The sequence below is a fragment of the Exophiala dermatitidis genome (assembly GCF_000230625.1).
Source record: "Exophiala dermatitidis NIH/UT8656 unplaced genomic scaffold supercont1.8, whole genome shotgun sequence".
NCBI classification, from domain to species: domain Eukaryota; kingdom Fungi; phylum Ascomycota; class Eurotiomycetes; order Chaetothyriales; family Herpotrichiellaceae; genus Exophiala; species Exophiala dermatitidis.
In genome coordinates this window covers 229,753-253,976 of record NW_008751653.1, presented here as the reverse complement: position 1 = coordinate 253,976, position 24,224 = coordinate 229,753, and the positions used below count along the sequence as shown (strand labels likewise).

Sequence of the window (24,224 nt, the reverse complement as noted above, 5' to 3'; positions counted from 1 at the left end):
AAACTTTTCTAGAGAGAAAGTTCTATTATAGAATTACTAATATCGTAAATACTTAGTATACTTTATAAATTATTCTTTATTAAAATAATAAACTACTTTATAGTTTATATACTTAGAATAAGCTACTATTATAACGTTTTTCTTAATAGAAATCGCGTCTATAATTTCGGAACGATATATAAACTAGAATTTAAGAGACTTAGAAGACTTACGAGTACGGAATTTATTAATACGAAAGATCTATATAGTTAGCTATAATAGAGAAAGAAGAGAAATAATAGAAATTAAGAATAATATATCTTAAATATAATAAGATCGTTATTAGATCTAAGAGAGAAGAAAGTATTAAGATTTATATATAAACCTTAGGCGTATAGAATTCGAATAATCTCGTTAGATACTACTAATAAGGAAGAATTATCGAAGATCTATATACTAGAAGTATATAACTTTCGAAAGAGGTAATCTAGAATATAATACTATACTATTATACTAGAATAGAGTAATAGAGCGATAGAGTACTACGAGTCTTCTATATCTATATAGTTATCGATCTTTTATAGTTAAGTTTATAGTCTCTCGTAGTAAACCTTCGTTATAAGTTAGATAATATATTTTCTAATTCGACTATTATTTATAGAATTCGTCTCTTTTATCTATACTTAACTAGATCTTGTCTTCCCTTACGTCAGTAAATACTGACCGGACTCGTGATCCTGTGGAACGATTCGTGACAATAAGCCTATTCTACTACTAGGATAAAAGAGTTATTCTTAGTAACCTTTTATAGCCGAGATAAGACTACGTTAATCTTCTCCGAGGCTATATATCTAATCGTTCCGAAGAAGTATAAGGAGTTAGCTTTATAAGAATAAAGTACTTCTAGCGTTAATATAGTATATTAATTTAGAATACGGGCGCGTTAATTACTTATAGATCTATTATAATTATCCTTTAACTCGAGCCTTAATATTATTCTTAAGCTCTTCGGCCTAGAAATTATATCTCTAGCTAGCGTAGGTTAGTAAAGCTACCTTTATAATATAATGATAAGATCGGTTTAACTAATAAGTTAGTAATAGCCCTACGTAGAAAGAGATTGATAATAGTCTCGTAGATAATTCGAGTGTATAGAAGAATAAGAGTAGAAGAAAATTATTCCTAGATCTTAAGGCATACTCTCCGTACAAATTACAATAATTCGCGATATAACCGTAAATATTCTAAAGGAATCGGCTGCGCAGTGGCGCGGGTTAACCCGACCCTACCCGCGTTAGGGCTACCCTAAGGGTTAGGCCGGGTAGGCACCCCGTAGCCTAACGGGCGCCCCGGGCGGGTATCTAAAATCTAAGCCCTACCCGCGGTACCTATTAGGGTCGGGCCGCCCTAACGAGCGGGTATAACCCTCGAAAAAATTACCGTATTTTACGAAAAATACGCGATTTTACTAGGAAATCTTTAAAAATACCGTACGGTATTGTAAATTAGTAAGCGATTACGTAAGAAAATTCGCTATTTTTAGCGAAAAACTCGCTATTTTTAAGAATTTTGGGTTCTTGGCAAAACCCGTTAGGTACCCTACCCTACCCGAAACCCGTGAGGGTAGGGTAGCGCTTTTTTTAAAAACCCTATTGGGTCAACTGGGCGGGCGGTAGGTGCCCTAAACCCTGCCCTACCTAACCCGTTGCGCAGCCTACTTCCGGCTGCGCAGTAGCGCGGGTCAGCCCTACCCTACCCGCGTTAAAAGGATATACCTTATTGATTAGGGTGACCGCGGGTCTATTACTAGTAGTAGTATATAACTCTTCAAGTTATTACCCTACGGATTCTAGTAATATAGCGAACCTATATCTTGGAATAAGCTATAGGTCCTCTAATAATAGGGCACTAGGACTTTATAATAATAGCCATTAAGGCAGGCGAGGCGAATCCGCCTAATATTCTATCCTCTTAGTACTATGCCGCCGTAGTTAGTATCTCCGTATAGGTACTCTCCCTGAATAGCCAACTACACTTATACGGTTTAAACCGAGAAATATCCGGAGAGAGGAATTTATAAATTATAACTAATTGTATCTATTAGGATAAGATAGGATTCTTCAACCAAGTTCTACATCTATTCGAGTATCGAGATACTTATATTAACAATATACGGGTTAAACTAGCGGACATCTTTATAGGTGCGGTGCCAGTAGCGACAGGACCGTCAGCAGCTATCTACGCTTTATAGACCGGTAAAGGTTTTAGATTCCGGGTGCTTAGACGTAGTCTCAGCGATAACCAAGTAGCACTGCTAAAAACGGCCTCAGGTCGGCGAGAGCGTGCGGTACCGTTCGAGGAGATTAACCTCGAAGGTAATTAGGTTGGTGCTTCCGAAGACTAGATTCGCTTTCGAACCTGGGAATTGCAGCTGCGAGCGACGCGAAAATTGTTGCACATTACCTAACTCCGCTATTTCCGCCTTCAGTGCGATATATGAATATTGTTCCTGGAAAACATTCAATCTCTATTATTGACCATCATCGCCTTCTCGTGGGAACATTTTTCTTTGAAGTCGCGTTCTGCGTCGTCGACCGAAAGGATCCTTATTGGCTCTCAGAAGTTCGTCAGGCGAACCCCTGTCGTCGGTTCCGCTTTGAGGAGGACTATAGCGTACACGTGGGAAAATATTTAATAGATTGCCTAGGTTCTCTATTTGATCCTGAAGTGCGTGAGGTTGGAAAGTCAAAGGCATGTCGCGAATCATGGCGATTATCAAGATTATTTCTGCAATTGTAATTGGAAGAAGCCGTGATAAAGAAATTCGCTTCCAACGAAGCTGACCAACCTTTCAACACTGGATGAGTATTCCTCTGTGATTCTGTTGATATGGTTTCGATGACGTTTGTAAGTCTACCATGAATTGGTCTCTTCGATCTTGTAGGATCCCGCAGTTCAACATAGATTTCCTATTGTGAAGACGATGGCGAGAAAAGTCGTCAATAAGGAGCGTTAGCTCTGCAGCCTGTGGGCAGGGCCATGACCGAGTCGAGAGAATATCTTGGGACCACTACCTCATATAATGTGAATAACATATGTTCGAGATTACTTCGCCATTAAGCAAGTAGTGAATGAGCTTAAAGAAAACTATACAAGTCATATTGTTAGGAACGCCTAATGGGAATAGGCAGAGTACAGCGATAAAGTCTTCAATTGGTATTAAGTGCTCCTTAACCCTATGGTTGTACACGACTCGAAGCATGAGAGAAGGAGAGCTCTCTCATACGGGGCGTGTGCAGTTCATATCTCTCAGCTCTGTCCGAATAGCCGAGGGATGCAAGTTGTCGGCAATTGGCATCGGCATTCGTGACACATATCAACTCTCCAAATACGATATAACTAGGCATATAAGACCGCGTGTGCGTCAATCACACTTTCTGCTAGCATAGCGGTCACGAGGACTATTAGAGACTTAGAGTTGGATTGACTAATACTCAACTAAGTTCACTCTCACGGGGTTGAAAGTGCTACTAGTCGCAAGGCAGGATGACTTAAGTTAGACCGGTTGATCTAGATTGGAAGAACTCGGTTCTCTGAAGGACCTATCTAGGATCTCGGTTCACCGTGTTGGTGACGTCGTCTGCGTAACGAACCTCCAGGCCGGTCCTATCAAAAGAGGAAAGTGCGCCGAGACCTAAGTAGTCCAATGCCAATCAAACAATAGTCATGTTAAGAGACTACGCCGACCATTACAGTATCTTGGAAGGACACAAGATTTCTCTGATTATCCCCGTTATTGTTAGCTCGGGAACTGTGCCGATAAGAGAACGCGGCCGCGTGTGGCAGTTTCCTTTCAGGCTTTGCAACATCTCCGAGAACTTAACAACTGCAAGTGTTGACCACTAATTCAACGATTCAACTCCTCCTACCTATAACTCCCACAGTCCTAGAATAATTTGCTATACAATAATGACCTTCCTCACAGAGCGATGGCTACGCCAACATCCGAGTGCGTTCAACCTCCTGCTGAAGAGATGGTAAAACGCGTGGAAGAGGACTCCGCAGGCGGCAAGATCCAACTCCTGTTTCCAGAAACAACCCGATATCCTATGCCTCCGAACATGACTAGGGCATTAGTATATACCTACTTGCATCCACCAAAAGATTGTGAGACCACCTGTGAATCAATCACTGTTTCAGCTGGCGTAGCGTTCATGAGGACTGTGAAAAGATTTAAGTTGGTATGAATGATAGTCGAATAAGTTCACTTTTCAAGGCCTGAACCTCCTTTGATATGTCGAGCTGACGAAGTACTAAGATTTAGCACTGGATTCAGAAGTCCCTCAGTGTATTTCGAAATGTCCCCGGTTGGTAAGGTGCAGGGATTGTTTCACAATCCGGTTCGGCCTCAGGATCGAATATGGTACACTGGATAAGGATGAATTAGATTATTGGCGATACCAGAATAGTGCAGAGAATACCTTTCGACAATCTGTCTGGTGATGAAGTCCGCCAACTGCAGTCGTAGCCTGGCTGAGACTGTGTTGTGAGAGCGCAGGATTCGGTGCCATGAGTCTATATTATTTGTTTGTGCACCAGGCTGAGTTCACGGAAGTGTAGTGATCAACATTGCTTGTGCAGATTGTCGGAAGTCCAACATTTCGAGGTCATTCATTCTATAGGTTGCCGCGCCGGCTCGCAAGCCTCGGCACACCTTCCCGTCTTCTGCCACGGCGAATGTTCGGTAACCTGCCTGACTCCTGCTTTGGAAGAAGCCGAAACCGCATATCTCTTGTAATCTTTGGATTCTCATCTTCTTTACTCACTCTCCTACGTCTCCTTCGCTCCTATGCAGAGTTTTCATCTCCGCCATGCCCTCGACCTTGGCTTAGTCTGTACTGCGTGCTATGACCAGAGTCCCTTTTATTCCAAGTCACGTATTTGCGATGTGAATCTGTAAAGACCCTCCGATAACATTGCTATATGCAGACTCCACTCCCTCGATGTCCTCTTTTTGTGCTCTGATCGCTCGTTTCAATCTTGCAACGAGCTGTTGACCAAGCACGATGACAATCTTACCGAGCGACGCTTGCCCTAGCGGGTCATATACGAAGCCTGTAACACTAGCCCACAACAGTGGCTTAAGTTGGGAGGAAGTCGAAGAGGAGGATGACAATATGCTTGTTAAGCTACCGAGAAATCGCCTCAGAGAAGAGTTTCTAGATGATATTCAACAGCATACATCTGATATCGGTGGTATTGTCGCTCACCATCTGTCTCTGAGCAAAACTCAGCAGTGCAGAATCGCCGACAGAGCAGAATGGTTGTATGGAGATTTCAATGCTTGTATCCCAATAACCGTCTCCAACTGGCGAGCGCAGCGACTCTTACTGAGATGTCCCTTCCCGCACATGGTCGGGCAGTCATTCGGGCTAGACGAGAAGATTCGATGTGAAGCTGCTACATTTGCCTGGATCTCTAGCAACTGTTCCGAGGTTCCTACGCCACGCTTGTGGGGGTTTGGTCTTCCCAATGGTCTAAGTGTACGATCCACAAGTGATGTCTTAGGTTAATCACTCACTGGCGTCTAGTTCAAGCATATCAAATATTTACCCTGGTACAGACGGATACTTCAATATACCAAGAACTACTTTCGATCCTGGTTTTCGCGAACACCATATTATGCTCCCTTTATTCCGACAAATTCTCGGTTTTCATTGCAGTCAGGTTATCTTCTTGTGGACTTTATCGAGAAAGAGCAAGGGAGAATGCTTTCTGAAATATGGCCACCTGATACAGATGAACAAAAGCAGAACTTCTACAAAAGCCTATCAAAAATAATGCTAGAGTTAGCACGTTGTCCATTGCCCACAATTGGCTCTTTCACGGTTCACAACTCGGGTGAGATTAGCCTTAGCAATCGCCCCTTGACAGTTCGACTCCCTTTATTCGAAGGCGAAGGGATTCCTATTGATATACCAAGAGATCGATGCTACCTAACAACTGAGAGCTATGTGCACGATCTCTTAAAGTGCCTTGACTCAAAGCTTAGGTATCAACCCAATTCTGTTCGCGACGAGGATGACGCAAGGGCTCAAATGGCATGTCTGACTACAATGCGATATTTATCTTCACACTTTATCCTCGACATGCCTCAAACAGGGCCATTTTACTATATCTGGACGGACCCTCATGCAAGCAACATATTCGTGAACGAAGAATACAAAATCAGCTCCCTTCCGGATCTTGAATGGTTCTGCTCCCTTCCAATTCAAACACTACACATTCCTTTTTGGCTAGCTGGACACGACGTCGATGAGTTTGGTGGAGAGAACAAGAAAGATTATCGTGATATGTGTACGGAGTTTCTGACAATATTTCAACGAGTGGCTTGCGAATACTCTACTCAACATTCTCAACATTGTACTGAGGCTTTGCAGAGAACACTCGAGGTTGGCACACAGTGGTACTGGGCCAGTTTATATCAGCCCCGTGCAACATACAATCTGTTTCTGGATCACTTGCAGCCTCAGTTCGCCCCAGAACACTCGACCGGATCGGACCTGTTACAATACGAAAGAATCGTGGCCCAATATTGGACGAAAGATGCAGACGGCTTCATCAAGCAAAAGCTTCGTGAAAGAGACGACTATCTGACCAGGTTGAGGTTGGTTAATGGCCGGTCTTGCTGAGTGATACTGCTTGTCCCTTTTACTTTTGCTCCTTCTCTGCTTGCTCGCGGGCTTTCTGGCGCTCTTCGGCTTTGTCTTGCCTGCGTTTGCGAGCCGCCTCTGCTGACGACATCATCGTCCGGCCCTCGATTTTTTTGACAGGTGTGCTGTCTTGCTGGGTAGCAGTAGCGACCGAGTCACTCTGACCTGAGTATGTTGAGGATGTAACGGAGTTGTGCTTGGGATCAGGCATACTGAGGACTCGGTTTAGCGTGTCTTGCCGTATTTTGCTTTTGACTTTCAGGTTGTTTTCGGAGGTTTAAACTACATCAAAATATCGGGACGTGAACAGTGATTGATATATTCTGTGCCAGTGTGTGCAGCACTATGCCAGTTGGGTTTCCAGGGTTGTTTCAAAATGTGCTACTCAGGTGTATGGATCTGCTCGGCGAGTGCATGTGAAATGCGCCACCAATATTCTCGCAGTGTCTATTGTTCGTTTCGGTTGAAGTCAACCATCCCGTTCATCGGAGATGGGGAACGTTCGGGTGCTCTCAATCCTGTTTGCTGCCACAGGAACATGGATCGCATCATGCGACGTTAGACAGGCCAGCGCATCAGACTTGGTGTGACATTTCAGCCCAATAGGCTCTTGGCTTTGCTCCCAGTTTCGGCTCAACTTTGCTTTCCACCCAACTTCGCTTTCCTCCCAACTTGGTCTTACGTAGGAAAGATAGCGAACTTGAGGTTGGCCTTCTTGATCCTTGTCCGGTCGAGTGGAAATATTCTCAGGTGGCAGGAACCATTTTGAGCAGGGCATTATCCTGAATCTGCGAAGTACGAGGCAAAGGCTCCAATCACCCAATCGGTCAAGGGTCAGCAGTGAAATCTTGTTGGCATGCGCCATTTCGATTCTGCTATTTGTGTCTTGACTAACCCATTCGTGTTATCGTATGACAACGCATCCCTCAGCGCGAGCATGTGCAGTAACCGTGCCAAGGACCTCGTCAGGGGGACCCACCCCTCCTTCCGAGTTTGGCGGCCGCGTTTACGCGGCGCCACACTTACTCTACGAGCAAGTACCTATCGGTAACTACGTTAGGTTAATAAGTACGTCGCGTTTCGTAGATTTACGCGTCTATCGACGTCGACGTCGATAACGTTATTAATAACGCTTAGATATAGTTATTTATTCTTCTTAATACTTCTATAGAGTCTTAAGAGAAAAGTTATATAGTAAATTAGGCGGTACTTATCCCTTCGTCGAGCTCTATATATATTCTAGAGAGGTTACCTCTGTAGTCTCCTCTTAAAGTCTTATACTTACTCTATTACGTTATCTCTCTTCCTAGCGCTCTAACCGGCGTTATTTATATTACTCTTAATACTATTATACTTACTCTTTACGCTCTTATACTCGTTATTAACGCTTACGCTTTCGAGCGTCGATCTTAATATATTTCTTCTTCTATTAATATAGTTTCTTAAGTCTATCGTTCTCGCGCTCGATAATATATTATATCTTCTCTATTTTAGTCTTTTATTATAACTCGATATATATTTATATCTATTACTATAATTACGCCTTTAGCGATATATCTCTATAACTAATCTCGAGACTTTCGACTCTCTTAATAGTAGAAAGTACGCTATAGATCGCGAACTATATTTATATTCGAAATAACGAGCGTCTTAGCGCCTTCAAGTTTAAGGAATAAATTAAGCGAGTCTCGTATAGTAGACGTTATCTTAGTCTATTTAACTACCTCTTTAAGAGTTTTATAGATAATATAGATTCTAGAAGAATTAAGGTTTATAAGAAATAGTAAGAGCGCCTATATCGAGCGTAGGCGGAGAAGGAGAAGTAGAAGTAGAAGTAGGAGTTCGAGAACCTATACGCTAAGTATTATTATACGCTATACGCTCGTTATAGATCTCGTTATTAAAAGTATTATAGTCGTATTAGTTATCTCTCGATAGATACTTAATTTATATATTCTATTATCGTAATTACTACTCTTCTATCTATTTAATAACTTATAACGAATTAAATAGTATAATATCTATTTTCTTCTAAGCGCTATAGATTATTAATCTCTTAAAAGTCTTATTTCTTATCTCTATAAGATTTAATAGGAAATCTAATTTATCGAACTCTTCGACGCCGTATTATATTACTCTATTAATATACTCGCTATACTAGTATTTATACGGCTAAAAATAGATAATATTAAGAGGCTAGTAAAAGTATAAGATATATATAGAAAGTAAAAAAGATATAATCTTATAATTTTAATAGTAACTAATAAAGTCGAAGACTCGAACTTAAGATACTCTATAAATCCGTTAAGGAGAAGAAGTCGATAAATATCTCGCGTTTTATACGTAGTTAATCTATCAAAGTACTTTAGCTACTCGAATATAAGTTTAACGCTTAAATACTCTATCTTAAATATATAAGAGGATCTCTAAATAAAGATTTAGTAAGATATACTTCTCGAGAATCGTCGCCGTCTATATAATAATCTAGAGTTAAATTATAGTATCGTTATTATAAATATATTTAGTTAACGTTAACGTCTTCTAATTATTAGGGCTAGATACGAAAAGCCGCGCGTATTCGTCTTCTCTAGCGACGATTTTATACGGTTTATCGTAGTCTATTCTAAACTCTATTTAATTAATATTATATATATTATAGTCTACAATATCGTATTCGGCTTATATATCTACTAACTTACGAAACTAGCCTCTTAGAGTTTTAGAATTAGGCTGCGTAACGGCTTGGGTAGGGCAGGGTTTAGGGCACCTACCGCCCGCCCAGTTGACCCAATAGGGTTTTTAAAAAAAGCGCTACCCTACCCTCACGGGTTTCGGGTAGGGTAGGGTACCTAACGGGTTTTGCCAAGAACCCAAAATTCTTAAAAATAGCGAGTTTTTCGCTAAAAATAGCGAATTTTCTTACGTAATCGCTTACTAATTTACAATACCGTACGGTATTTTTAAAAATTTTCTAGTAAAATCGCGTATTTTTTGTAAAATATAGTAATTTTTTCGAGAGTTATACCCGCCCGTTAGGGCGGCCCGACCCTAATGGGTATCGCGAGTAGGGCTTAGATTTTAGGTACCCGCCCGGGGCGCCCGTTAGGCTACGGGGTGCCTACCCGGCCTAACCCTTAGGGCAGCCCTAACGCGGGTAGGGTCGGGTTAACCCGCGCCACTGCGCAGCCTATTTAGAATCGTACGCGCGCCTACGCTTAACGGTAAAAGGTCGATCTATCTTTATAGTATATTTAGAATAATACTAAAGAAACCGATATTATTACCTATTTTCTAGTCTATATAAATATTATTAAGTAAGCTCTTTTTTAGAATAAGATAAATATGTTAATTAAGCTAAAGAGTATTACTAGTAGTTATTCGAAATATCCATATCGCGTGCGAAATACGGTCTTCTAATAATCTTCTTTCTTAATAGGAATTCTATAGTATATCTCTTTTAAGTCTAATTTAGTAAAGATATATACGCTACTTACGCGATCTAGAATCTCGAGAATTAAAGAATGAGATACCTTCACATTAGTCTCTCCTGGGCCTTGCAGACAACTGAGTTAGCCATGCCCAACCCTGGCGGCTCTTCCCAATTATCTGGATGAAGAGCTGAATTTCTCGATTGAGGTTTTCACTTCAGTGTCGACACCTTCGTCGATATGGTAGTTTGTTGCCAGAGCACAACAAATCAAGAAGGGCTCTCAAGGAGGGCGTACTTGCTCTCTACGTACCCACGAGGCCAGTTTGCACTTGTGCTACTATAAACATGAGTCATCTGTTGTCGAGCAGACAAGCTGAAGAACTGTGCGTTCCGGCCGATGTTGATACACTCCAACATCGGGTTTCGGGTCGAAGCTAACACCTTGTCTCACAGGCACAAGTCAACTATTGCATACCTGTTGGCGAACAATTTTCCAAAATCTGCCGCTGCGCTTCGAGCAGAGCCGAACCTCGGCGAAGATGTCTTCAATGACACTATGGTGAAAAAATACGAAACGTTGCTGGAGAAAAAATGGACAAGTATTGCGAGGTTGCAGAAAAAGGCATGTCTGTGCTGGAGACTCCCGGTCACCTCTTCCACATTTGTATATCCTACAGTGGCATCTGACCAACATTTTAACGTAGATCATGGACCTGGAGTCCAAAATTACGGCATTACAATCCGAGCTCGACAGTGCAACGCCCAGCTCCCTCTCGAGGCGCTACCAAGATCCCGCTTCCTGGCTTCCTAGGTCTCCTCGATATACTCTGGAATCGCATCGAGACACTATAAATTGCATTGCTTTCCATCCCATATTCTCATCCCTTGCCTCCGGCTCTGATGATTTTACCATCAAAATATGGGATTGGGAGCTCGGCGACCTGGAAAGAACAATCAAAGCACACACAAGAGCAGTGCTAGATGTTGACTACGGTGGTCCACGAGGTGGCATCCTTCTGGCATCCTGCAGCTCTGACCTGTCCATCAAGCTATGGGATCCGGCAGACGAATACAGGAATGTTCGCACCTTGCTAGGCCATGAGCATAGCGTCAGTGCCGTTCGTTTCATCTCTTCCGGGGATTCTGTCTCACCGATGTCTGGGAATTTGCTTGTTAGCGCAAGCAGAGACAATGTTCTGAAGATATGGGATGTCACCACTGGGTACTGCGTAAAGACAATACAAGGCCATACTGGCTGGATCCGAGATGTTTGCCCCTCGTTCGACGGCCGCCTCCTCTTGTCAACCGGAGACGATAAGACCGCTCGATTATGGGATATTTCCTTCTCCAATCCGAAAAACATGTCCACGATGGTTGGCCATCAGCACTATAATGAATGCTGCGCATTTGCTCCACCTGCCTCGTACAAGTACCTTGCACCCTTGGCCGGATTGAAGAAACCGCCACCTCAACAGCATGCCGCAGAGTTCATGGCGACTGGGTCGAGAGACAAAACCGTCAAACTCTGGGATGCTCATGGGACATGCTTCATGACACTAGTAGGTCATGACAACTGGGTGCGAGCGCTTGTTTTCCATCCCGGAGGCCAGTATCTACTTTCAGCGTCGGATGACAAGACGCTCCGGTGCTGGGATCTAAGCCAAGATGGGAAGTGCGTCCTGACAGTCAATGGCGTGCACGAGGCCTTTGTCACTTGTTTGAGATGGGCACCCAATATTGTCAAAGATGCTCCCGTGCTTGATGGTAGCACTGCTGCTGCAACAGACTCCCCTAACACACAGATCCGTTGCGTTGTCGCTACCGGTGGCGTGGATTCGAAGTTAAGGATCTTCGCAAGCTAGATTGGCGCATGGATCAATAGTAACGGTACCAGACATGACCATTCATACCCTCCCAGAATGTGGAAATGCCGTGTTTGACGAATCATACATCTTGGGCACCCGGGCTTACAGAACCACGCAGAGCCGCCAAGAGCACCTCGTTTTGATGTCTTTATGGACAATCGAGGAATTCAACTTCCTGAGGTATAGTAGACGAACAATAACACTTCAGCATCCGAAATCTCTGGCCGAAGTAACGAAAACGATCTCGGAAGAAGGTCGTTCCGGATCTCGGCATCTTACCTCGACTATTGTCGGGAACACCGTCTTGGGTTGGCCCATGCCATTCCACCAACTTCCGGATCACTGCAATGTCAAGCGTGAATGGCGCCTTGTCAGTAATTGCCTGGACAGATGATGGAAATGCAGTATTTGATGTCAGGAGACCTCTTACTGTGGAGGGGAAAGACCGGTAAGTATCGCTTCTGGTCACCAGGCTACTGTGGAGGTCGGAAGGCAACAGGGCTATTCTTCCAAACAAACCGAAGAAGGCTACCTCTTTGTTCTTCTATTGGACCCCTTGCCAATCTGCCTCTTGCGAAATGGACGTCTCAGCTCACGAGGCATCAATATGCCCTCTAATCTTTGTCACTACCCTTACTATTCTCCCTTCTCCTGTTGATATATGACGTCTCTACCCTAGCTTTCGCCGATCCCTGTCAATGGCGGCACACCCTATGAAGCTCGTTGTCGCAAACTCTAGCCACCCTGCCATTGCTGTATCTGCCGTTTGAACAGGGTGACGTGGGGTTTCCCTCTTCCGCCACAAGACCTGCAGTCACCACCACCCGGAGAGGTGCCTCGACCACCACAAGCCGAGCAATTTGGGGCATTTGGCTTGACTGTTCGTCCTGTCCCGCTGCAAGTTCCGCAGAGCACGGTGATGTTCTTCGGAGCATCTTGGAAACCTCTGCAAACTCTGCAGACCATTTTCGAGATGCTACAAATGGTTAACGGAAGGGGCACAGAGGGACGGCCAGGAGAGCTCACTGATAAAGGTTTGTTCGTACTTGTCCCCGTCACAGAGAAGCTAGACAGATGTTAGCCTACTTAGACCAATCGACTCCTAAGCATAAGGCACCCTTCTCGATATATCGACGATGCAAGTGTTGAAAAGACGCGACAGTCCGCCAGGCTGCCGCCTCGACCATCAGAATAACCCCTCAAGGAGCATAAACAATTCCAGTTCAAGTCTTATTTAGCTAGATTCCTACATAAGTGTCCTTCACCTTCATACTTAATTATAATATTGCGTCAATCTATCTAATACCATATTCGAAACCCCGCTTGAGCTCAATCCTGAATCTACATAGCACTCCCATATCTCGTAAGGCCATAATGTCTCGTCGATCAAACACAAAAGATTTCAGCCCGCCGAGTCGGAGTCTGGCAAGAGAAAATACCACTTTAGGACAAGGTAGTGGTCGAGAACTGAAAAGGGTAGATACAAAGAGGCAAGGGCCTCTAATAGCTACTTATGAGCCCCGCTAAACTAAGCAGAAAGAGCGAGAATCAAAAGAGATTCTAAAAAAGCCATCAACCGCAGCCTTCCTTCTGGTTAACCCGCATGGATGCCATTGCAGTGCGACACTTTTTTCCCGCAGCAGAAAGTCAAAACACGCCGCACCGCGCGTGACCCGCGGAACCAGAAACCACCAACAAGCCACTTCACTCAGCCTGCTAGACCCACGTCGTCGTCCTCAAACGGCTGCTTCTACTACTACAGTTGTACCTAAGGCTCTCTGACTTTGAACACAATTCAAGTTGGCTTCCGACAAACATATGAGCATTGGTACAATACAGTCCCATACTCTAGGCACCTAGGCTACGGATACTAAACAACTGACGCAGCTGCTGCGTGGGCGAATTTTGCAGAAGATTACAAAGACTCTCAAACGGGCGTGTCATTCTGCCCGTCGGGGGATATGCCATGCTTTGCAACTCTACTCCGACATTCACCGGACAATACAGTACTCCCCCGTCGTGTTATCCTCAATGTAACTGAAAAGAGCAACAGCAACAACAGCAACAAGCAGCAACAAGCAGCAACAACTGTCTGCAGCTCGAATGTTTGGCGAGTGAGCTCGCACCTGGAGTGAGGCCACACACCACGCGCCCGGAGGCAACGACTCGGTGCCCCGGGCATTTTGGCGATACCAATCTATGGTGTGGGGAAGATACCATCTACTTTAGGTACTGCTTCTGTACTCATCCCTCATACAAGGTAGCAAATCCCTGCTCTACTAGTAGTGAAGATGATTCGAAACTTTTATCATATTGTTTTTATCCAACATACATAAGGAAACTCTGTCGGCCCAGCGGTTGCTCAACCCTAAGGGCAGAGCGGAAAGCCAGAACCGTAACAGAAAAGAAATGCTGTCCGAGCGTGTACAGGACAAGACATGTAGGGACAGAAAAGGACAGGATAGTAGCCGAAGCGACTGGTAAGGGAAGAAAACAAAACAAAACAAAACAAAAGAGAGGTAGACCATTTCCATATCATCCATCTGTCCACCCATCTGCTGGCAGGCAGCTGGTGGTCAGCCCATTAACAAGTCGTGTCGTGTCATGTCATCACATCATGTCCAATCAATCTCACAAGTCTCAAGTCTCACTGGCACAGTTCCAGTCGAGTCGAGTCAACTCCTCCCACTCCACAGCTCAATTCATATCAGGCAGTTAGACCAAACCTCAAGCGTTCCCGACCATTCCTATATCTGGCACACACGTAATACAAGCACGTATGCATGTGTGCAGAAACAGGGGCGGGAACACAGTCGGGGCCAAGTCATGTCGCCTTCGCCTGCGTCTGGCTATGGTCCTGCCGGGCTGTGGCTGGTGTTAGAAGCTGGAAACAGAACTGCGAGGGGATTGCCACTGCCAGTGTGGTGCGGTGCAATGGCAAATACATCGAAAGCTAGGCATGGACTTACCGAACAGCAGAACCTTCCCACTCTGCTGCACGACGTCTCATCAAAAGCCGCCGTACATGTCAGAGTCCTCCGAGTCGGAAGCTGGGGCCGAATGATCAGGAGTATACGGAGCCTCTTCTTCGGCACTGAGAGTTTCTGCACCGTCGTCATCGTCATCATCATCGGTGCTTGTTTCCTCTGCTGCCATGTCCGCAAGGGCTTGCCACTGTCGACGAATCGCTGAAAGGCGAAGGCTGACGGTCGACTGGAGGACCTCCAGGGACAACATGGCCGGAAGCAAGTGCCGACGCCCACATCGACGAATCGCTTCTTGGGTCATGGCCTCCTGCAGGTAAGCCGGGAGCTTGTCCCAAGCGATGTTAGCGTCAGCGACGATCCGTGTAGGCGAGGACGGCGGGCTCGCGGATGACATCCGGCGGAACCGCTGGTGTGTCCGCCGGATGATACCATTGAAGTCTTCAAGAGCTTCCTCGTTCATGCCCAACTCCGTTCGCGGATCGGCGGGACTGGTGTCCACGTTTGGGGAGTCGCGGGTCATGGTGGTGGAATTGCTTTGCTGGGAAGATGAACTGTTTCGATCAGTGTCTCTTGTGGACTCCTGAGAAGGGACAGATGGAATGGTGACACTTGATGTCCGATTATCCCCTGCAGCGACAGAGCTTGACGGCGTGACGCTGTTGGTGTTCGTTTCGCTATTGGCGTTGACGTCGAGAGCTGCAAAGTTCAAGTTGTCAGCAGTGTTGAGACTTTCTACCCCGGCTGCAGTGTTGTTGATATGGTTAGAGTTCTCTTCTTGGACTGCACTGCTGTTCAAATGGTTGGAGTTCTCTCCCGGGCGTGGAGTGCTGTTGATCTGGCTGTCGGTGACGGGGGAGGTATCAGTGCGGATGCCTCTGGCGGGCACTGGCCCGTAGATATACACAAGGCCAAGAGGGTCGTCAGTATCGTTTCTTATGACACCGTTGGCCGACAGCAGCTGATACAGGACCTGGTACAGGGATTCCATTTGAGATTTTCAAATTCAACTGCTTGTTCGGGGTTGGCGAAAGAGGATGGCCTGGATGTAACTCACCGCGTCGTTTATATGCTTTGATTTGCTCGAGCATGGGGAGCCATCTCCGCGGTGCGCTGCATGCCTTAGGAGCCCATGTCCCATTAGCGAGAATAGTGCCCTGATGGCTGGTGATTTCGCCCATGGCAACCTCGCATAATTAGTCCCTTGCCTTGTAAGTGCATTGCCTCATCTCGCTCGCTTGACTTCGCCTGTCTGAAAGATTAGCCCCCCCTTTCGACAACCCCTCCCCCTCAATAGTTGCAGGTTTCTAGTCGTACTTTCGGGCAATTAGTGCCATTGTGGACCACCCGACCGTGCAAGTGGCTCGCGGCAGATGGACGGAGCCACATCATACAGCTATAGTTGTATATGCACGGATCCGCCGTATATCTAGGCGTCGAGACGTGTAAATGAAAAATGGCCTTCGGAACTTCCTATGCTGGTCCTAGTCAGTAGTTGACATAAAAGGCTGGGGAAGCACCTATGAAAGCCCGCCTGGGATATCTTACTGAACCCGCGTCAGAGTGTGTGCCAGATGTCGCTGGTTACACACCGACCACGGCTGGGCCAACCGTGTTGTTTGTCGCATGGGTTGTCGTCCACTAGTCGGCGCATCATCCACCCTGGAGGCTTTTGTGGCTGCTAGTGCGGGATGCGAGTTGCTTGCTGTGAGCGTGCTGTTGGTGTCGGACCCCAGCGAGCGAGTTCATTAGAGGATGCCTTTTCGCCTCGAACAGGGTTCGTTTCGGGGAACAAGATGCTGCTGCCGTGATGGATGCAAAATGCCTGTCCATCCCCGAGTACTAGTCCCTATGTTGTGTAATCAGGATAACCCGTCGCCATCAGCGCTGCCCGGGAACTCGTGCCTCTACCCCTCTAGACCTTCCCCTCCCTCTCTTTGTTCTCACCCTTTGGCGATATCTATTTTTCACTTTCACAGAGTTCAGGGGAATGGCGGCGCGCCCCGACGCTTCGGCACCCAATCGATGCCCGGGGATTCACCATTGAGCAGACTCGACGGCGTCACCACTTACAAGTAGGCGTTTACAGCTGTGCCGTGTGTACAACAACAACCTCTTACCGCTTTGGGTTATTCCTGAGCGATCAACAGTCAATACCATTCTCTCTGCTGCGAGTCCGCGCTCGGGCCTGGACCCTTGACGCATGTTTCGAGGCTTGAAGTGTCAAACTTGAAGGAGAGGAGCACGCTGACAGGAAGTACAGTAAAGCGAATGGTGGTGTCAGCTGTCAAGATCGCTGTCGAAACGCCAAACTTGCCAGGGATACTCCCGTCTGGAACCAGTCAAGGTGCGGTCCGTCCGTCCCCACACTTCTACCTTTCCTTCTGCTGTGGATCTGATCGGATAGAAGGGCAAGCTATTCTCCGACTTGTCATTCCTTGGCCCTGCGCCCCGTGCATAGAGTTCTGATGTTGCCATTCCACTTGAGTTGGTTTCTCATTCCAGTCAGAATGATCCATCCAAGGCCCAGGTTGTATGCCACCACAATCTTTAGCCCCAGAACTCACTCTCGTTCGAAAGGCACAGAAAGGAGTCGTCGCTAACCTAGTGGGCTCTGGTAAGGGACTGCCGAGCTATGCTGGGAATGGATGCGTCCATGGTAAAACCCATGCACCCGCAGGGCGACACATTGAATAAGGACCCACATGTCTAACATGAACTTCTCAGGCTCTGGGGCAAGCTCGTGTTGCGTGGATCTGGATGTCAGCCGCGATTCACACCGTAGTACCATCGTTCCCTTTCCCCACGCAATCATGCAGCTCAATATGCATCAGCTCCCCTCCTTTCCACCCCGAGTGTGTCTCGCTCGCGCAATACTTGTTCTTGAGCGATTTGTAAAGCGGTGACCATTGTGAATCCACGAGCCTGTAAGGAGGTGGTACCCTTGTTGATTTGTGTACCCTTGTAGACTTGTCAAGCCCTCAAAGAGCTGCACACCTCTGGTGGCCGCGCAATCACACAGACTCAAGGCTGAAATGTCACCTCTCGCTGAAAAGCACAGCATACTGTGGCGACAGCCGACCGTGCTGCGCATGTGGGCGGATAGGAACCCTTGTCGCTTTTCAGTCTTACTCGGCAAAATGAGCGCTCACGGGAGATTTTCACATTCGAGGATGATAGCTCTATTGCTGTGCTGTCCCCGAGGACGAGCTCAACGAAACGCCCTAAGTGGACAGGGATCGATAGCTGCCTTGGAAGAGAGATCCTCGATCTCAGCTGAGCGGCATGGGAAGCAGGTCGGCCACAATCTAATGGGACCTACCCTCCCAGGTGTCTGAGAGGGAGCAAATCCGGAGACCCTGGTTCTGTTCCAACAGGAGCTCAGCCGCTCCAGATCCTAGAGTCGGACTCCCGGCACAGATAGTGTGCCAGCAGTTTCACCATCGAAAGCCCTGCTCCCGGACTCCTTGACGCTGTTCTCGACAGATCCTTCTGTTGCAAGCACGGGCATGTCGTTCCATGGACACAATGGTTGGAGGCAGGGGCAGTCTTGCACTGACAGCTCAGCTTTCGACACGCATGTGAGTGTCCACCACCACGCCCTGTTGGGCAAGCTGTCTCCTCGACGAGGGATGCGCAGGCGGATAGGCTTCGATCGCTAATGATTCACGATCTCGGACGACGCCGTGGCAGAGAGCCTGGCGCGACAAGTTCCCCTTTCAACCAGGGGTCGTGCGTCGTTTGTGCATACAGCACCTTCCTTCCAGGATACTGTAAAGCCGACATGACCCCCTCCGTCAACTGTTGATCGGCACGCTCGGTGGTCGTTTGTAGGTCCCGTACCTACCTGTCAGGGTAAGAAAAACCTGGCAAGTGACTTCAACCCAGGGTGCTGAGCCGTGCGGTGCATTTGCTTCCAGCGCCTCCCTTCCAGGGTACAGGAAACTCAGCCATTCCCTCCTCTGTCAAGGTGGCTTGAAGGCTTGAGCGTCGTGAGAGTGAAGGTGGGGTTTACCCAGTCTTCCATTTCTTGAGCTGTGATGACTGGCTCGATGCCCTCAGGGAAGTAGTTGCTGTCTGATGCTTTGTAAGGTGGCATGGAAATGCGAGAACCAGGCAGCATTGAACCAGGGTAAAGACCTTGGTGGTGGCGGTACGCTCGCAGCAATGTAGGCCTTAGTGCATTTCTTTTCATGCAGGTAAGAAATGGAGGGATGCCATGCCGGCCACTGGTCCGTGGAGGCGGCACGAGTAGCGTAAAAGCCGATCGAATCGATCCGATTTCCACGGAGAGTGCTGGCAGATTGGCCTGAGTGACTCTCAGACGTGGTGGGAAGCCTGAAGCACTGTACCTGTCCTGCCTACTACCACTGTAGTAGTAGTGTAAGGCAGAATCCAACGAGCTATGCAACAGATAGCCATAATTAGATGAGAGATCGTAAAAGGCCAATTTACGTGAGTTGAATGGGGGCACACCAATCCTGAACGACTGGCTAGTTTGACGTTTGGATTTCGCATGCCAGTGCCAGTCTTGTGCCGGGATCTGCAAATCTGAGCTACTGTTAGTACGCACAGTTAGGTGGCACTCAGGCTGTAGGTCAATTACTAGTACAGTAGTGTTAGTTTCATTTCCAGCCTGAGCAGCGACACTGCAGTGGCAGTGGCAGGACCTCACCCACGACGCCCTTTCGGTGTGGTAGATACTCTGAGATACATACTAGCACTAGGTACGGTCTTTCTTGCTGGAGCTACTAGTCATGAGTAATGTACGTAAAGCTGGGCTCGGAAGCATTGCGGGAAAAGCCATCCATCTGTCCATCGATCACTCCATGTAGACCTTCCTCACGACCTGTCTCTTTTCACGTTCGCTTTCCATTTCCTTGCCGTTCCTCACTACTCTGAGTCGGTCTGTCCCGCCTGTCCCCACAGAATTGATTGGCGTTTTACTCCAGAACACACCTCAGACAGGACCCGCCCTGCATCCCTCTCTGCCTGGTCGCGCCCTGTCAAGCATTCACGGGCGGGATGCCGTCTGTCCACCCGCAAACTCTGAGAATCCAACTTTAGATATGGTTCTTGTGCTCGGTTCCAGCCATCGCGGAGGAGTAAACCTTGTGGTCGGGTGGGGCGGAGCTGAGGTTGAGCTCAAAGTATCCTGTCTTGACTTACGTGGCAACTGGCGGTGTCCGAACGTCCCAAACGAGAAGAGTACAACAGAGCAGCGAAAGAGGCATCGCTACCAGCGACCTTGACATCAACGTTCGAAGAAGACAACTCAGGCGCACTGCAATGGGAGACTTCGATGACAGCGTAGCACAGCATAACGTAGCATCACCGAGTAAAAGACACCGAGTAAAGGAGAGCACGGGCGAGCACCGCACGGCACGGCAGGTCAGGGCAGGGTAGGGTAAGGGAGAGGAAACGGAGCACACATGGATCGACCATTCGATAGGCAGAACATGAGAAGGGAGCCAAACATGGCTCTGCGGAAACAATTTCCCAACTCCAGCCTGAGGGACCAAAGAGGTACCTGGGAGAAAGGAGTCCTAGGAATGTATCAGTGGCATCTGGCCTCACACATGCACACACGCTCATTCTTTCAACAGCACACACGCACATCCCCATTGGGAGTCTCGCGAGACGCTCCCACACCACAGGGAGCATGGTCTAGAGATAAAAGTCCAGAAAAACAGCACGGAAGGCAACGTAGATTCGTCGCACCGAACCCAACATGAGCTGGACAACAAACGCTTAGTGAACAACCAACTGTTCCCGTGAGCCGACCTGCCAGTAAAACGTGAGTCAGAACTCACAAGTCGAAACTATATTCCTCTTCGACGGGCCGTGAGCCGAATAGTCTGATATGACGCCTGTATAGCTCGTAGCACTATTAAGGAGGATATGCGAAAACGCGCAAACACTGTAAGCAAGTGGGAACCCAAGCCCTAATCGAACCTCGAACTCGACAGTTCGATTGTAATCTGTGGACACTCGTTGAGAGTAGACTGGTGTTGTAACGTTGACACCGGCACTGCCAGCTCACTGACGAAGCACTCGTGCGAAGAACTCCGTAAAGTCCAAGGTATCGTGTCCTCGACCGCAATGCCTTAACTTTCTTGCTTTCGCATTTCAGCAGAGCGGATCCGCTCTCCATGGAGACAGCTTTGCCATTTCTCATTGTTGATGCGGCATATATCCGATGCTGTAGATACATTCCTCACGTTCTTGAATCATGCTTGTGAGCTTGCCCGCTGCAACCGGTGACATGATCGGCACTTGTGAGAGAATGGAAACATAATCTCAGCAACACGGCACAGTAGTGCACGAATGTTCGCAACTTCGTCTGGGCCTAAATACCATGTAGATGCAGTGGCCTCCAGATACAACTTGCGCTGTGCATGGTACATCGTGCCTCAAGTATACATTCCAAGCTCCTGTCTGCGCATTTCGTCCGCTTCATCCGGAGATTTCAAAGCAGTGTCACTGTCCTGCCGTTTCGGCAGTGCTGGAGACCCGGTGACTGAGCTCGCTTGCGTTTCGCTTGTCTCTGCCACGTCCTCGCTATGACCGAAAAACTCGTCGTGATGTTCGGCATCTGTGGCCACCGGGCTGGCCGGAGCCGATTCGGTGGGAGCCTCCACCACAAGAACCTCGTTCTCCGTCTCATCGGCGAGTTGCAAGGTACTCTGCCTTTTTCGCCGAGCTGGGAGCGGGGGCTTGGGCGAGGGCTTTGCTGAGTCAGTCGACCCATTCGTGCCCTGCCGTTTCGGGAGCAGCGGCGGAGGCACCGGCTTTCGGCGAGGTATCATGAACGAGCTGGTGCTAGTGGGCTTCTCTGGCGGCGGTAAGGGTATGCCAGGCGGTGGGAGTGGTCTGCCTCGACCGATGGGCTCCTTTTGGTCAGGCCGTTGATTTCGCTCTCTGTCGTCTGAGGCTTGAGCTTCACGCTGTCTGTTTCTTGCCAGCACTCCCCAGCCCCATTTCTGGGCCGCAGAAGCTGCCGCATTTACAGAAGCCAGGGCCTGCTTTCTGTCCGCGCTAGTCAGTGATCTTGCGTTGAAATTGAACCCTTTTGAGGGCTTTGTTCCTTCTTGAGCAGAACGCGGCCGGGTATCATTTCCATCATAGGTTTCCGTGGAATGAGTCGATGCCCGACTTGATGTCGTCGGTGTGGGCGTGTCGTGCGACGCGGCAGTATCTGACATCCTAGAGGCGTCGCTATCAGATCGCCCTTTGTTGCCCATGGCAGTGGCCATGGCGGATTCCACAGGTGGCGAACCAGCTTGCGAGGCAGATGGGGACTGGTTCCCTGTGGACCGTGCAGAGAGATCTTTCAATAAAGAAGCGACACTCTCGCGCTTAGATTGAGCTTCAGGCTCACGATTCGGACTCGTGTTTCCGTCCGCGTGACTCGTGCTAATGGTCGGGTTCGCCGCGCTCGCAAATGAAGTGGTTCTCATCAATCTGGGCGTCGATGATTCAGGTCTTTCAGCTGGTTCGGGACTCTTCGCACCCAAAAGATCGCTGAGGGAGGCGATTGACTTCTTTCCCGTGTTCGTCTTCCCCAGAGACGACTTACTGTCCGCCAGGGTTGGTGGCATGCTCATGGATCTATCTTCCTTTGAGAAAGTCAAGTCATCTTTAGAGGGGTCAGCGACGCTCCCGGGGCCTGCATCTCCCGCCTCTGCTTCGTCTTCAGGGTCTTCGTTGTGTATTTCGGTGGTGGTCGTCGGATCGGGCTCCCTCTTCCAGATCCCACCACGGTAGCGTTGGCTTGTTGTGTCGAAAAAGGGAATGTCGTCCCAGAAAGGGAGACAAACACTCTCAGCGACCACTTCTCTGATCCGGCTTTCGATTGCGCGGAGAATAAAGTTGTAGGTGATCTGCCGCGAACTGACGATTGGCTCTATCGTCAAGTCCAGGTCAGGCATTTTTTCAAAGGAGAACCAGATTCGATTGCTTGGCGGCGGTTTGAACCTGACCAAGACGTGGCCTTGGAGTCTTTTGCAAGTCACCGCCAACAACATGTCCACTTCGCGAGGCTTGAACCGCGAGCCCAACTCGATCCGGGCAGTGGCGGCAATCTCAATCCTGAAGTTACCGCCGTAATTGACGTCGGCTTCGACTGTACAGTCGCCATCCACGGTCAGATCTTTCAACCTTGGGTTTGTCACAAACGGCGCCCCATTCCCCAAGTCGATCTTCTTCAGAGCCAGTTTGGTGATGAAATTGGGTTTCTTAACCCTCGAGATCTTCTTGGTCAGCTTGGTTCGGATAAAATCCTCGAGTTCCGGCGTCTTGTACATGGCCAGGAACAAGCGGCCAATCATTGCATTGAGCCATCGAGTCTGCAAATGTTCTTCTGAGGAATGTATCTTCTGGACGAGCTTGACGATGTCGTCGATCTCGAATTCTTGCGTCTCGGGTGGGCCCTCGCTCGTGGTTTTTTCCTGGTTCTTCAACAAGGCAAAATAAAAGTCTTCCTTTTCCGACAGGTTCTCGCTGAAAAAGAAGAATGGCGGTGAATTGGGTACCGTTCCATCTGGGTTCGGCTTCCTTTTGAGTCGGATGGCATTGCGTTTGATCCATAGTTCCCCCTCTGGTGTTTCGTCTTTCCCACTATAGATGTCTACGTCGTAATGTTCCAAGGATATAACATAACGCACTTCTAGTTGCTGGATGTCATCGTAGAGCATGAGATGGCCGTGTCTGTGTAGGTCTGGTCAGCCTGGCACGGTGAGCGGTTCATGTCGGACAAACCTCAGTACGACGTAGAACACGTTGTTGGCTTTCTTGGTCGCCTTCCCTCTGCCATCTTTGTTTGGTTCCAATGTAGATTTTTGTGGCCGGTCGAAGATGCTCCGGTACATGGTCTGGTAGACGCTGGGAGATTCCTGGGCGACGACCTCACCGGCGGGCGTCAATTTGTCCGGAGGCTTGCCATTGACACCGCCAGGAACATATTCCCGGCAGACGGCAAAGTAGCCTGCAGCCACATCTGAGTCGTGTTTGCGATGGAACTGTTCGGCTAGGTCGTCGGTGCCGGTTCTGAAGGCAATCTTGTCGTCGTCCGGACGGACCAGCTGCGCCGGGTCATCGGACTTTGCGGCATCCTGTCTCGGAGGCGGTAAGGTGTAGTAGGCGTGGAGGAGGACAGCGAGCAGCAGCAAGGGGAGGAAGGTGACGCCCCCTAGAAGGTAGACGAAGAGGAACCATTGTAAGGTCCCCATCGAGGCATTGGGGCAATGGTGGA

The 24,224-nt window shown here is 48.0% G+C and overlaps 5 protein-coding genes across 6 annotated transcripts; 4 read left to right on the top strand and 1 right to left on the bottom strand.

The window, feature by feature from the left end:
* Window positions 1-3,680: 3,680 nt before the first annotated feature.
* HMPREF1120_08854 lies at window positions 3,681-7,593 on the top strand. 2 transcript variants are annotated; one of them, XM_009163124.1, is made up of 3 exons: window positions 3,681-4,146; window positions 4,298-5,522; window positions 5,571-7,593. In XM_009163124.1, the coding sequence occupies exons 2-3, from the start codon at window positions 5,046-5,048 to the stop codon at window positions 6,669-6,671; spliced, it is 1,578 nt and encodes a 525-aa protein (XP_009161372.1). In that variant the 5' UTR covers window positions 3,681-4,146; window positions 4,298-5,045; the 3' UTR covers window positions 6,672-7,593. The 2 variants fall into 2 exon arrangements, with proteins under 2 accessions (XP_009161372.1, XP_009161371.1); XM_009163123.1 differs by having other exon boundaries at window positions 3,681-4,220.
* A 2,622-nt stretch (window positions 7,594-10,215) lies between these two features.
* HMPREF1120_08853 (nuclear distribution protein PAC1) lies at window positions 10,216-13,399 on the top strand. The gene is made up of 3 exons (XM_009163122.1): window positions 10,216-10,505; window positions 10,576-10,744; window positions 10,827-13,399. The coding sequence occupies exons 1-3, from the start codon at window positions 10,468-10,470 to the stop codon at window positions 11,982-11,984; spliced, it is 1,365 nt and encodes a 454-aa protein (XP_009161370.1). The 5' UTR covers window positions 10,216-10,467; the 3' UTR covers window positions 11,985-13,399.
* A 2,057-nt stretch (window positions 13,400-15,456) lies between these two features.
* Window positions 15,457-16,164, top strand: HMPREF1120_08852 (uncharacterized protein). The gene has a single exon (XM_009163121.1). It carries the CDS (start codon window positions 15,732-15,734, stop codon window positions 16,047-16,049), a length of 318 nt encoding a protein of 105 aa, XP_009161369.1. The 5' UTR covers window positions 15,457-15,731; the 3' UTR covers window positions 16,050-16,164.
* Window positions 16,165-20,065: 3,901 nt separating this feature from the next.
* Window positions 20,066-20,745, top strand: HMPREF1120_08851 (uncharacterized protein). Its single transcript, XM_009163120.1, has one exon. It carries the CDS (start codon window positions 20,404-20,406, stop codon window positions 20,704-20,706), a length of 303 nt encoding a protein of 100 aa, XP_009161368.1. The 5' UTR covers window positions 20,066-20,403; the 3' UTR covers window positions 20,707-20,745.
* Window positions 20,746-21,384: 639 nt separating this feature from the next.
* On the bottom strand, window positions 21,385-24,201 carry HMPREF1120_08850 (uncharacterized protein; the record flags this gene model as incomplete). The annotated part of the gene is made up of 2 exons (XM_009163119.1): window positions 21,385-23,680; window positions 23,732-24,201. 2 exons carry the CDS (start codon window positions 24,199-24,201, stop codon window positions 21,385-21,387), a joined length of 2,766 nt encoding a protein of 921 aa, XP_009161367.1.
* Window positions 24,202-24,224: the final 23 nt, after the last annotated feature.